Genomic DNA, 13,571 nt, shown 5'->3' with positions numbered 1-13,571 from the left:
CCTCAGATCCAGCACACTAGGCCTTCTTCAGGTTCCCCGAATTCGCCTGATTCGCACAGGGGGCAGAGCATTCCCATATATTGCGCCAAGATACTGGAATTAGCTCCCCATAGCCCTGCACAAAATTTCCAGCTATTGTATCTTTAGGACACAGTTGAAAGCCTTTCTGTTCTAATTGCTTTCCTTTGATTCGCTCTGGTCCTTCCAATCCTCAAGTTACTATTTCTAGGCAGCGCCGAGATGCCCCAGGGTGAGTTGAGCGCTATAGAAATTAAACTAGCATAACAGTAGTAGCCTGCCTCACCCCGCTACTGGACAGTGCAATTAACCATTTCTCACTCAAGGTGCACCTGACAGCAATTGTGGCTTACACCAGGGGAGCATTGTGTAAATGTTTTTCACATCATCAGTAATCACAAGGTTTCCAAAGAATTGTTCCTCCTTGGTAACACATCAGTTAGGGTTACCCAAAGAAATGCTGTGACCACAACCCTATCCAGTGTGGCAAAATAAACTTTTTTAAACCGGCTCACTATGATAAAATCATTAAAGTGTGGGGTCGTAGCTCATCCAGGCCCACTAGCACCCTTGTTGATGAAGTTACATTAATGATTAATATTCTAGCACTTCGCTATTGTTGGTTTGGGGAGGTTCAAGAGAGAAGGATTTTTAGAAGCAGTCTCACCATAGAAAAGGCAAAAGAGAAAACTTGGAGATTATTCTTTTGGCACACAAAGACCTCTAAGACAGTCAATGGAATCAGGAATTAAACTGATCTCATTAAACACTAAAGGTCTTCCCCTATCAAAAGTACAAAAAAGGTACTACTTATGGGTATGAGAAAAGTGTTACAGGAAACACATAGCTCAACAAGAAAGAGAATCTCCTACACCAGTTAAAGGTGGGGGAGGAAGGGAAGCAAAGAAAAGGGAATAACATTGAGTGATTTTAATGCAGTATTTCATGGGAACATATGGTTCGAGGCATATGAGCTGCAGATTATACACTGTGCATAGATCGCCATCTGGTGTTGGGCCCGGATGTTTGCAGTTTGTTTTTCCTCTTGGAATGTCTTTGGAAGTCACGAGGTCGGTGACTCCTCCTTTGGTTCGTATTGCGCATGGGCTTCGGCTCCATCCTCCGATTGTTTTTTTCCGCCATCGGGCTCGGATGTAATACTTCGCGCTCCGGTTCCGAACTTTTCCAGTTCAACGATCGACGCAAAATCATCGAGATTCTTCAGATAATAAATCCTCTTAATCACCTTCTCTTCGACACTTCTTCGATTCCGGTCGTCGACGGCGGCCTTCGGGCCTATCCCGGCTCCGGTCTCGGCTGATGGAAAGAACTCCCTTCAAGAAGTGCCCTCGATGTGGGTCCAAATTCCCCCACACCTATCTTCATGAGGTGTGCAACCTCTGCCTCTCCCATGAACACGAGGCTCGAGACTGTCCCGCCTGCAAGTCTTTTAGATCGAAAAAGACTATTCGACATCGAAGGGCCAGATGCAACATGGTGCACTCCTCGACCTCCGCTCCAGTCGACATCTTCGTGGACGACGTCGAAGCTCCGGGGCAGCAGAACATCGAAGAAGATGACGAAGACCTCGTCAGTGCTTCCGAGGCCAACGACTCAGATGTGGAGGACATCACCCCGGCGCAGAGGGTCGTGAGTACTATACCCCCTCCTACACCCGCGCCGATACCGAAAAAGGCTTCGGTCACGTCTTCGCCTTCGAGCCTAGGCAAGACCAAGGACACTGCTTCTAACACCCCACCTTCAGGCCCGGTAAAGAAGCCTAATAAGCCTTCCGGCAACTCGGGCTCGAGCCAGCCTACCAGCGGTGCCGAAAAACACCCTTCGGCACCGAAGAAAAAATTGCCCTCCACCTCCACACCGAGCTCAGCACCAAAGCCCTTGGTGTCGAAACCCGGCCTCTCGGTGCCGACCAAACATCATAAGGCCCTCGGCGCCGACACTCCCGTGCCGAAGCCTCTCTCGGCACCGAACAAAAAATCGGAGGTCCCGAAAAAGCACGGCACAGACAAGCCTAAAAAGCCGGTGGCCCCGAAAACCTCGGCGCTGACCGAACAACCAGTGTCGCATGAACTATTCACACCGGATCCTCTGCAAAAGACACTTACCAAGGATCCAAAAACTGTGGACATTTGACACTGTCTTCAAAGAAGAGACATTTGGACAAACCACCTCCACCTCCAAAGAGGAAGGACACTGCTACCTCCCCTTTCAGAGTGCCTTCCCCACCTCCTCCACCCTCTCCACCTCTGCCCCTCCACCTTCTCCACCCCTGCCTCATCGCTCTCCGACCCTGTCTCCAGACCATGATGATCAAGGGGACCCTTACTACGATCCAGCAGATGTGCCACAAGACCCCACCCCTACTGGATCCCCAGACCCATGGAATGACTATAACAATCTGGACATCCCAGATGTCCCACAGGATGACCTATATCCATCTAGGCCATCCCCACCAGAAGACTCGTTAGGTTTTCACTACCTACTACAGAGGGCGGCACATTATCACGGGGTAGAGCTACATACTGACCCAGTAGAGGAAGATTTTCTCCTAGACACCTTCGATACTGCACATAGGTCTACTGCTATACTACCTATGCTAAAAGGAGTAATCAAACATGCACCAGAGGATTTTAAGACCCAGTCAGGGCTAGGGTCCTAAAGCCACGTATAGAGAAAATATAAAGCCGCCCCCACAGATCCTGCCTACATTAAAGGCCCTGCACCACTGGATTCCTTAGTGATATCTACAGCTAGGAAGAGATCAAATTCTCAGGCGTCAGGCGAAGCACCACCACCTGACAAAGAGTCCAAGCTCCTAGACGCGTCAGGGAAGCGAACTGCGTCACAAGCCGCCAATATATGGCATACCGCCAACACTCAAGCGCTATTGGCCAGATACGGCAGAGCGCATTATGATGAGTTAGAAACCATCATGCCCCATCTCCCTGAAAAATACTGAAATAGGGCTAATGAATTGATTCAAGAGGGAAAAACTATAACTAATACCTCTATACGCTGTGCCCTAGATGCGGCAGATACAGCCTCCAGGGCCATAAACACCAGTGTCCTCCTTCGTCGCCATGCCTGGCTAAGAGTTTCAGGCTTTAAACCTGAGATGCAAGCCTCCATATTGAACCACCCATTTGATCAACAACATTTATTTGGTCCAAAAGTTGATGAAGCCCTTGAGAAGATGAAGAAAGACACTGATACGGCGAAATCCATGGGAGCCCTACAGTCACACACTCCTAGGCGCTCCTTTCGCCGCTCTTCCTTTCGGGGCACGGGTAGAGGCTACTCCTCAGATAGCGCATCCACGTCCTACAAATCCCCTCCTCAGTCTACCTTCACAAGGGGTTATCAAAGAGGCGGCTACATAGGAAATAATAATAAAGGCAGAGGCAAGACCAATACTGCCCGCTCTGCCACACCGCCTACCCAATGACTTTCCCCCGCTCCCTCCAGACCATTCCACTCCGGTCGGGCCAGAATACAAAATTTCCTTCACGCCTGGGAGACCATCACCTCAGACAGATGGGTGACCCAAATTATTCATTCAGGGTACTGCCTAGAATTAACATCTACCCCCCCCCAAACATTCCACCCAGGCAATGCCCAATGTCACAAGAACATGCCACGTTATTAAAACAGGAAGTAATCTCTTTGCAAAAACGAGCCATAGAGCAAGTCCCCATCAATCAGCAAAATTTAGGGGTCTACTCCCTGTACTTTCTGATTCCAAAAATAGACGAGACTCTACGACCTATTCTAGATCTCAGACCTCTAAACACTTACATACATTCAGACCTTTTTCACATGGTAACCCTTCAACAGGTTCTTCCACTCCTCTCCCACAACGACTTTCTCACTACACTGGACTTGAAAGACGCATACTTTCACATTCTAGTACACCATGCTCACAGAAAGTACCTCAGGTTTGTAGTGGACGGGCAACACTACCAGTTCAAAGTGCTCCCGTTCGGGGTCACAACAGCACCAAGGGTATTCACCAAGTGCCTAGCAGTAGTGGCGGCACACCTCAGAAGACAACACATTCACGTCTTCCCATATTTGGACGACTGGCTAATAAAAGCCACGTCTTACGACCAATGTGTGCACCACACCGCCGCTGCAATCCAACTGCTTCACCAGCTAGGTTTCACGGTGAACAACCAAAAGTCCCACCTGGTACCATCACACACAAAACAATACCTCGGTGCCACCATAGACACCTCAAAAGCCATAGCCTATCCCAATCCTGCCAGGATTGCAAACATACAGGTTCTGCGTCAAAAATTCATACTTCAACACTCTCTCCCAGCAAGAGTGTTTATGCAACTTATAGGGATGATGGCCTCTTGCATTTTCATAGTGCCTCATGCAAGACTCCAGATGCGTCCACTCCAAGAGTGCTTAGCGCGCCAGTGGAACCAGGCCCAGGGGCAACTGACAGATCTGGTGTTGGTGGACGGTTGCACCCATCGCTCTCTGCAGTAGTGGAACACCACAAACCTTTCCAAAGGTCGACCGTTCCTGGACCCGGTTCCACAAATAACCCTAACAGACGCATCGCTCTCCGGCTGGGGAGCTCATCTGTTACATCTCACAGTGCAGGGCACATGGACGCCGCAACAAAAGTTACTCCACATCACCCATTTGGAGTTACTGGCAATCTTTCTAGCCCTAAAATCCTTCCAGACGCAGATTTCAGGCAAGGCAGTCCTCATTCGCACAGACAACATGACTGCCATGTACTACATTCAAAAACAGGGGGGCACACACACTCCACAGCTCTCTCAATTAGCACAGAGCAAATGGAGATGGGCAATTCCGCAGAAATTTTCTCTCCTGGCCCAACACGTTACAGGAGTCCAAAACACCATGGCAGATCTGCTCAGCAGACAAACGCAACAGATCCACGAATGGGAACTTGACCCACAGGTTCTTCACCCGTTCTTTCAGAAGTGGGGGCATCCTCAGATAGACCTCTTTGCCACCCACGAAAACAAAAAATGCTCAAGCTTCGCCGCCAGATATCCACACCCATTGTCCAAAGGCAATGCGATATGGATGAACTGGTCAGACAAATTTGCATACGCTTTTCCACCTCTCCCACTAATTCCATTAGTGGTGCGAAAGCTACAACAGCATTCCCTCACGCTCATCCTGGTAGCTCCAACATGGGCCAGACAACCGTGGTACACCACACTACTGGAACTCTCGGTAGTACCACACCAAAAGTTACACCTCTCACCATGCCTCCTAACCCAGAACCATGGAGAGATCAGGCACCCGGACCCAGCTCAGCTCAACCTTGCGATCTGGCTCCTGAGGTCCTAGAATTCGGATACCTTAACCTTCCCCCTGACTGCATTACTATAATCAGAGAAGCTAGACGCCCTACTACTAGGGCATGCTATGCTGCAAAGTGGAAAAGATTTGTTGTTTACTGCCATAACAACACAATCAACCCTCTAAATGTGTCCATACAGCACATCATATGTTACTTGCTCCATCTACAAAGGTGTAACCTAGCATATACATCCATTCGGTTACACCTCGTTGCAATTGCTGCTTACTTACAGAACAGGCAGCACCTATCGCTTTTCGAGTAATTCCACCCAGAGTACAACCCTCACCTGTCTGGAACTTGAATATAGTTCTCACAAGGCTAATGGGACCGCCTTTTGAACCATTACATAAATGTGAGCTGCAATTTCTCACATGGAAAATAGCTTTTCTAGTGGCCATCACTTCCCTTAGAAGGGTAAGTGAAATAAAAGCACTCACTATACAGGAACCTTTTCTCCAAATGCATCAGAACAAGTTTGTACTCCGCACCAACCCAAAATTCCTACCCAAAGTCATTTCTCCCTTCCATCTCAACCAGTCGGTAGAATTACCAGTCTTTTTCTCACAACCTCAAACCGTTGCGGAAAGGGCTTTACACACACTGGATGTTAAAAGGGCCTTACTTTACTACATCCAAAGAACACAACCTTTCAGAAAAACCAACAGCTATTTGTCTTTCTCTCCACCACATAAAGGCAACCCTATTTCTTAATCGGGGATAGCTAGGTGGATTGTAAAATGCATACAGATTTGCTACTACAAGGCAAAACAAACGCTATCTGTTCCCCCTAAAGCCCCCTCTACAAGGAAGATAGGGGCTTCTACGGCTTTTCTATGGAACATACCATTAGATGACATCTGCAAAGCAGCGACATGGTCAACACCGCACACTTTCACAAAACATTACTGTGTAGATGTGCAAACCAAGCAAAAACCAAAGGAAATGATGGACGGAGTGTTGAACATTGCAAGCACTCACCCCCAGTCAACTGATCTGGGTTTAATCCATCACTGTTCTTTAGCCCACTCTGCCACACCAGTTCAGACATGGCCATATGCAAATCAGTCTGACCCTGTGCCTCATGGGAACAGTCCAGCCCGAACTGCCAAGCCATGTCTTCCCTGGACCGGAAACAAGCTTCCTAGGACCGGTTTCTGGCATTTCAGCCGTCTTCAGCCAGGCTTGCTTGAATCCAGTGGCAAAGTGAGCAAGGGACTCACGTCTGAGTATACCCTGCCAACTTATGGCGAACAAAGCAAAAACCAAAGGAAATGATGGACGGAGTGTTGAACATTGCAAGCACTCACCCCCAGTCAACTGATCTGGGTTTAATCCATCACTGTTCTTTAGCCCACTCTGCCACCCCAGTTCAGACATGGCCATATGCAAATCAGTCTGACCCTGTGCCTCATGTGAACAGTCCAGCCCGAACTGCCAAGCCATGTCTTCCCTGGACCGGAAACAAGCTTCCTTCCTGCAAACCAAGCAACAAGCTAGTGTGGGCCAGGCTGTACTAAAAACACTGTTCCAAACGACTGCAACGGATGCCGGTGTTCGCCGCTAGGGTTGGGTACTGCTATATAGTCTATGCACAGTGTATAATCTGCAGCTCATATGCCTCGAACGGAATATGCTACTTACCAGTATGCACCTGTTCTTGGCATGTAGAGCTTCAGATCTATACACGCCCACCCGCCTCCCCGGCTACCTGTATCCGTTCCAGTCTTATCTTATTTAGATACAACACACATTGGTTTCTTTACTGTTATTACTACGCTCCATCTTTCCCTGCTGGCGAAAACCAATCTGAGGATGGAGCCGAAGCCCATGCGCAATACGAACCAAAGGAGGAGTCACCGACCTCGTGAGTTCCAAAGACTTTCCAAGAGGAACAACAAACTGCAAACATCCGGGACCAACACCAGATGGCGATCTATGCACAGTGTATAGATCTGCAGCTCTACATGCCAAGAACAGATGCATACTGGTAAGTAGCATATTCCTTCTGTATACTGCAAGATTGCATTTAATGTGCATATCGTGCTGCATTTCAAAAGTCACTAAAAACTATATGTTTAACAAAGAAACCGTCAAATGACAAATCATTGCACTCTGGAATAAGACAGGTCCGCTCCGTTGTATAAAAGCAAGGTACAATTGTTCCATAGCTATGCTGAGCCGGGTCGCATTCCATATAACTAAAAAAAAGCTGGTTAAGCAAGAGTGTTTTTTATAATCAAAACTTATTAATTGGAATACTTGATAAGTTATCTGTAATCCAGTTTTGCATTACTCATCCTTAATTATTGAACTATATTTCATGACCATGATGTGTAAGTCTTGATAACAGCATTAAAGTTATTTTTCTAATGTATATTGATTCATTTTTATAGATGGGTGCTGTTCCATTGTCTGCGTTAGGAGCTTCTAGCCTGGACCCCACCCTTGCTGCCCTTGGGCTTCCTGGTGGAAACATAGGCTCACAGGTAAGAATTCTATGCTATCCATTTTTCAGCCACTGCTGATAAAATGTGAATTTGGTTTTTGTGTTGTGAAAGACGTTTGAAAAGTGTTTTTGTTTTGTTGCATATACTGCGTAGCTATACCTGAAATTGAGCTTCTAATCTTCATTAGAAGAGATTTGACACACTTATCTTTTCATTGGTCTACTAATGTATGTACCTGCAAATTATTATACCCAGGAAAACACATTTTTCAGCACTGGCTCAGAATATTTAGAAACTGCATGTAAAAGAGAAATGGCTACCCTGACTGAGGAGCGGTCATTTTACTGGCACCAAACGGAATCTCAAACTTCTGATCTTAACCAAAATATTTTGCTCATGTGTGCTGATGGGCTGTCTCAGAAGCCTCTAAAAGTTTGATGCAGCATTCCTTTCCTTTATTTCTGAATTGTTGGTAAGTCCAAATCTCTTTAGGTCTGACTTAACTCGCACAAGAGCCCCTAGAACTTATGTAATCAGCAGAAAAAGACCTTTTGGAAGAACTGAGGGTGGGGGCTTTTGCTCTTCCCACATGTTGATCTTCCTTTTTATGGGATTCGATTTGGCAGAAATTGGTCAAACTGCTGTAAGAGAGCTTGAATTGCAAGTGTTAGGTAAGACCTGATTGGATCAATGAGAAAAGTTTAATCCAATGTCATGGGTCTGTTTATTATGAAAAGTTAAAACAAAGGCTAGAAGCCTGACACATTTTTTATGAAAGGCCTATTTTAAAAACCACTAGTCCTATTGTAGTGGATCATGTTAAAGCTTGTAGACCATTGTTTGTTACAAAGAATCTCACAGGTTACCATGTTAGGCAATGGTTTGGGTGGAGTTGCGTATTGATTTGCCCCCTGCAATTTTGTACAGATTATTAGTTTCGTTTTTAGGATTTAGCTGTGTGTTTAAAGGTACTTTTTAGATTTGGCTTGACAGCTCTTCTAATAGTAAATCAATTAAAAAAAGACTCTTACCATCCAATACATGTATGTATGTAGAGAGGGGTTCAGTGAAGCCCTCTTCAGCCATTGATTTGGTCTGTCATTTACGTTCTTCTGCTGTCCATGACAGTCTACCGCCCATGACTTAAATGTACGCTCCATTTCCCTATGGGTTATTGCATTTGCCCTTATCTTTTGCCCGTCTGATTGAAAACCAGCATAATTCGGTTCCTGTAACAGTTGGCTATTCCTGGTTTTTTTTCAGTTTTCTCCTTCTATAGCTCTCCTTTCATTAGTTTCCTTCTCCTCGCATCTTCTTTTTGTTTAGGGAACCTGGCAGTGCTAGCAGGTTGCATGCTTGCTTGACACACTTTATAGTGCACTGCATCTTGCACAGCTGCTGGTTCTAAACCGGGCTGCTATTTTGAAACTATTGTCCATAGTGTATTCTTGTTTTATTGTTTTGACTTTTAAGCGTGATTGCCTTATTAGAACTTTAAAATAAGCATCCGCTATGCACGATCCCCTTTCAGAATGGTTGTTTACTGCTACATTACATTTTTTACTAGTGGATGATTCCAAAAATTAGTCGGTGGGTGGATGAATGGATTCATGCATGCATGAGTGTAAAGGAATGCTTGAATGTTTAAACCATGGGTACTTGCAAACATTTCTGGTGGGGGCCACAATCCTTGGTCTGTGATGTGACCGAGGGCCGCATTGATGGCAGCAGGGTGGTGCTTTGGTCGGTGGAGGCAGGAGGGTGATTGTAGGGGAAGCTAAGCATGTACTTTTAGTGGCTGATTTGCAAAGTGTGAAAAACTAGGCTCAATCCTGGCTTCCCTACTTGACCAAATTTTGTGATGCTCGGCAACTTTTAGGTCTCGCCTAGTGACGCAGCGCATGTGCCGCTCGCTTTCGAGACTATTGTCGTGGGTTTTTCTTTGGAAGCGGGGCTGAAGCTCCACCCATGCTTCTCATTGGCACGCGTCAAAAATGCTCGCATTTAATTGGCAGGGAGGCATGTTAGTTCCTTCCCTGTCTCCTGTTTGCCGTGCCTGCCAGGAAAGGAAATGTGCATGCGCACGGTGTCTCTTTTGCTCACAACTGGCTTCGTTAATTGGGTGTTATATGTATCGGTTAAGGGTGGGACCGCTGCAGAGTTGTTTTATTTTTGCGCCCAGAGGGTGAGGGCAAAAATAGAGAGCCTGATAGGGACCCTGTATCAGTACCTGCTTTTTAGAAGCACGGGCAGGACCCTTTGTCCTGGTCATCGGAACATGACTGGGAAAGCACCTCGCGAATCAATCCTCGTTTTGGAACGTAGTGAAACATTTACGCTCCTCGTGGGCGCGGTGCGCGCCTTGCGCTCTCACCAATGAAAGAGACTGTCCTGTCGGGTTTTGTTTATCGTGCCATCAGCTTCTTGGCTAGCCTCTAGTGAGTGAGAGCTTGCCTTCCTGCGGCGTGTATTTTGCTGAATCTGGGCTGTGCAGTCCCAGGAGGGCCAGCAGAAACTATTTCTCCAGTCAACATTAAATTTGGAATCTCGCTGTCCCGTTAATCTCTAATTCATTAGTTTCTATATTACTTCCAGGGATGAGTTCATTCATTTTGTTTATTCACTGTGCTATATTGTTGGATTGTAGCCAACTCTAACCTTTTCAAAGGCCCTTATAACATTCTTAAGTACTTTTACCCCTACAGGGTTGAACCCCGCCCACCCCCCAGAGTAAGTACCTCGCTTTATAATTTTACTTACCCACTGTGGTGGTTTTCTTCACTCGTGATAGTAGTAGTCAATTCATTAGGAAGTTCTGGAAAAATACCTTACATTCACGCAGAATTCTGGTGCAGGACAAGTGGCCTTGTATTCATCTCCACAGGTGTCCCCTAATTATAATTGTTCCGATGAGATCCTTGTAACCTAGTCGCTGTCAAAACGTCTTTGACACATAATAAACCAGTAAAGGAATCATCACCTACTGAACTAGTTGGGAACTTTAGGTGGTCGTTTCGAATTAACAAGCCAGGCCTTTTGCAACTCTCCTTTAATGTATATCTTTTTATTTTGGTTTGGTCATCATACTGGGGTCACATGGCACTAATTTACACGTTTATTTTTGTGGCTTTTGTAGATTATTTGGATTGATCGATAAATGATGTAATTAAATGTTACTTTTATTCATGGTGGTTTTCTGTATACTTATTGTCATACAAGCATTAACTGCATGAGGTTATTTAACCTCCAAATACACTTTTGGCCTTGAGTGACACCTGTAAGAACCATAGTTGCATAGTAACTGATTAGCTCTGCAGGTGCCTTTATTGTGTTGGTGTTTTATCTTTTATGTTCTTGATCCAATTTCCTCCTCTGGTTATCGCTGGAGGCAGTAAACTATGTGGTATTATGGATCTGGGAGAGACATGGAAAATACGTGAGGAGGATCAGGGATCTGCTGTGATAGACTGTTACATTCCTCTTTCATACAATTGTCATAATGCGATGTCAATTGAAGAGATTTGCCCAGAAGAACTGTATTTTTGCCATCCTTTTTTTAGGTCGAGCCTGGGCAGCGCATGCGCTGCTCTGCGTAGCATGCTGTATTCCAGTATGGAGTTGAAGCTCCGCCCATATTTTTCATTGGCTTGTGTCATTGTCCTTTGTAAATGCTGGCTTCGTTAGTACCACCTTTTCTTCATTTGTAACCTCCCACTAGGACTGCCCCCTTTACTTCTTTTACAAGGGCATTTCCTATTTAGTCTGTAAGCACTATTTTCTTTAAGAATTTCTCCTACTGCAGGCACAAAATGCTTTTCTACAACATTCAGCACACCATGCGCACTTTCACTTTCCAAGCAGCCCGGGACAATGGTGGCCACATCCTTGAAATGAAATGGGCATTGTAAATGACACTACCGTTTATTTGTGTGTTAATTATCAAAACAGATCAATAACGGGCATTGTCATTTACAATGGCAATAGCTTAAACTCTTGCATATGCGAGACCTATTGCATTGCAAATGCTTGTCTTCATTATCACATATAAGAGGACCTCGAAATACATGACTTAAGGATGTTCGCTGTATAAAACTGTGAGAAAGTGCCTTCTTTCTGCATGGTTGCCCCCACTTCTTGCTGAATTGCTGATGTACTTTGACTGTGTGTGCCCTGTGCTCCTGCTAATCGGGTACCCAGGGCCTATGTTTTTTCCCTAAAACTGCATTGAAGCTTAAACCCAATTGGCATCTCTGGCCACAGGTCAGCCCCTGGTAAATGGTACCACAGGTACCCAGGGCACTGTGACCAGAGAAGGCCTCTAAGGGCTGCAGTACTAATTGTGCCACTCTTTGAGGTCCTGTACCCTGACACTCTCACACTGCCTTTGCAGGCTGCGTGTTTTGGTGCAGAACTAAACAAAGAGTTGACATGGCACCCATCCATGTGTGCCATGCCTACAACCTACTGCCCTGGCATAGATCAGTCACCCTTCTAGCTGGGAGCACTATACCAGTGGTGAGGTTACAGGTGCATGAGCCCTGTACTCCTACAGTGTCTAAGTCCATTCTTTAAAAAAACACAAGAATCCACCCTTATCAAGATAAAGTAAATTAGAAAAAGTGTCCTTCCAGAATGTGCGTCACTCCTAATCTCTGGGAGAGCACACAGCTTTGTTAAAATAACCGTCACCCACCAAAAGTACCCGGGAGCACTGAATAGTAGTTACTATGTGTGATATAGGAGTGCGAGAGGAAGGGCCAGATGTGAATTAGTGAAGTAAATGTTCCTGCTGGCTGGTATTATTAAAAAGGTGGGGATAAAGCAGAGGTACTATGCTACTGTGGGCGGCACTTCCTTAGTCGACATGTTTCGAACCCTCCCCCTGGCTTCTCATCAGGACCTATGCAGATCCCTTCAACACTCTTAATGTTAGTGATCAATAATTAAAATCTAACAAATTATTTAGTATGCAATTCGTATTCAACATGCACATGATACTGTACCCTATTAGGTATGACTCGTTTTAGGTCTGACAGAACAAAAACATTAGGTATTAAAAACCAGAAGCAGTTACCCTATACACCCTGTGGTTGCATTCTGTAAAAAAGTGATATGTTTACGATGGGTGATATATTTCTCCAGGTAACTTTACTTTAGGCTGGCCAGGTTTCCAGTTCAGTGGACCCATTGTGACTAGCCTGTCTAACTTCTGTGCGACCTTCCCAAATACCCCCTGTTGCCTTTCCCCATTAGAGGAACCCTAGCTCCTAAAGAGATTCAGTCTCAAGGTAAAAATATGGACCGGGCCAAGATACCAAACTTATCTGGCCGACGAGAGGAGTTCTCTGAGCACAAAAATTCATATTTCCAGCTCTGAGCTTCTCTTGCCCAAACCAATGGCTTCAGCGGGTACTCACTCAATGCTTATCAGTCTTCAAAGGGACTTTGCTAGTTATGGACAGTTGATTTGGCCCCCATGGAAGATTTTGACCTCCAGTTCAGAGACTTAAGTCAGAATCTTTGATTGGAGGGAACCTCCTTGGTGTATCCGACCAAAACCCCATGCAGCCAACATGAAATCGTTGTAAGGGCTGCCAGAAGTTCCGCAGGAGCGTCAGGAACCTGATGAGAATACCTCAGCCTTCCCCAGCGGTCTTCCGACTCTATCAGACTCTAGAGATTCATAGACTCGCCAGGGGAAAACAGGGAAACAAAACAAGGGAAGGCGGGTT

At 45.8% G+C, this 13,571-nt stretch overlaps 1 protein-coding gene across 3 annotated transcripts in view; it reads left to right on the top strand.

Moving 5' to 3' along the window:
- The window catches only part of SRSF11 (serine and arginine rich splicing factor 11), a 214,799-nt gene that overhangs the window by 39,256 nt on the left and 161,972 nt on the right, over positions 1-13,571 (top strand). For all 3 annotated transcript variants that reach the window (XM_085602290.1, XM_085602289.1, XM_085602288.1), the window contains exon 4: positions 7,786-7,878. In XM_085602290.1, coding sequence (XP_085458416.1) covers positions 7,786-7,878 — 93 coding nt within the window. The remainder of the gene's footprint in view (positions 1-7,785; positions 7,879-13,571) is intronic.

This window comes from Triturus cristatus, chromosome 4_2, assembly GCF_964204655.1.
Source record: "Triturus cristatus chromosome 4_2, aTriCri1.1, whole genome shotgun sequence".
NCBI classification, from domain to species: domain Eukaryota; kingdom Metazoa; phylum Chordata; class Amphibia; order Caudata; family Salamandridae; genus Triturus; species Triturus cristatus.
Note: the sequence above shows the minus strand (reverse complement) of the source record. Positions and strands in the feature narration are given on the sequence as shown.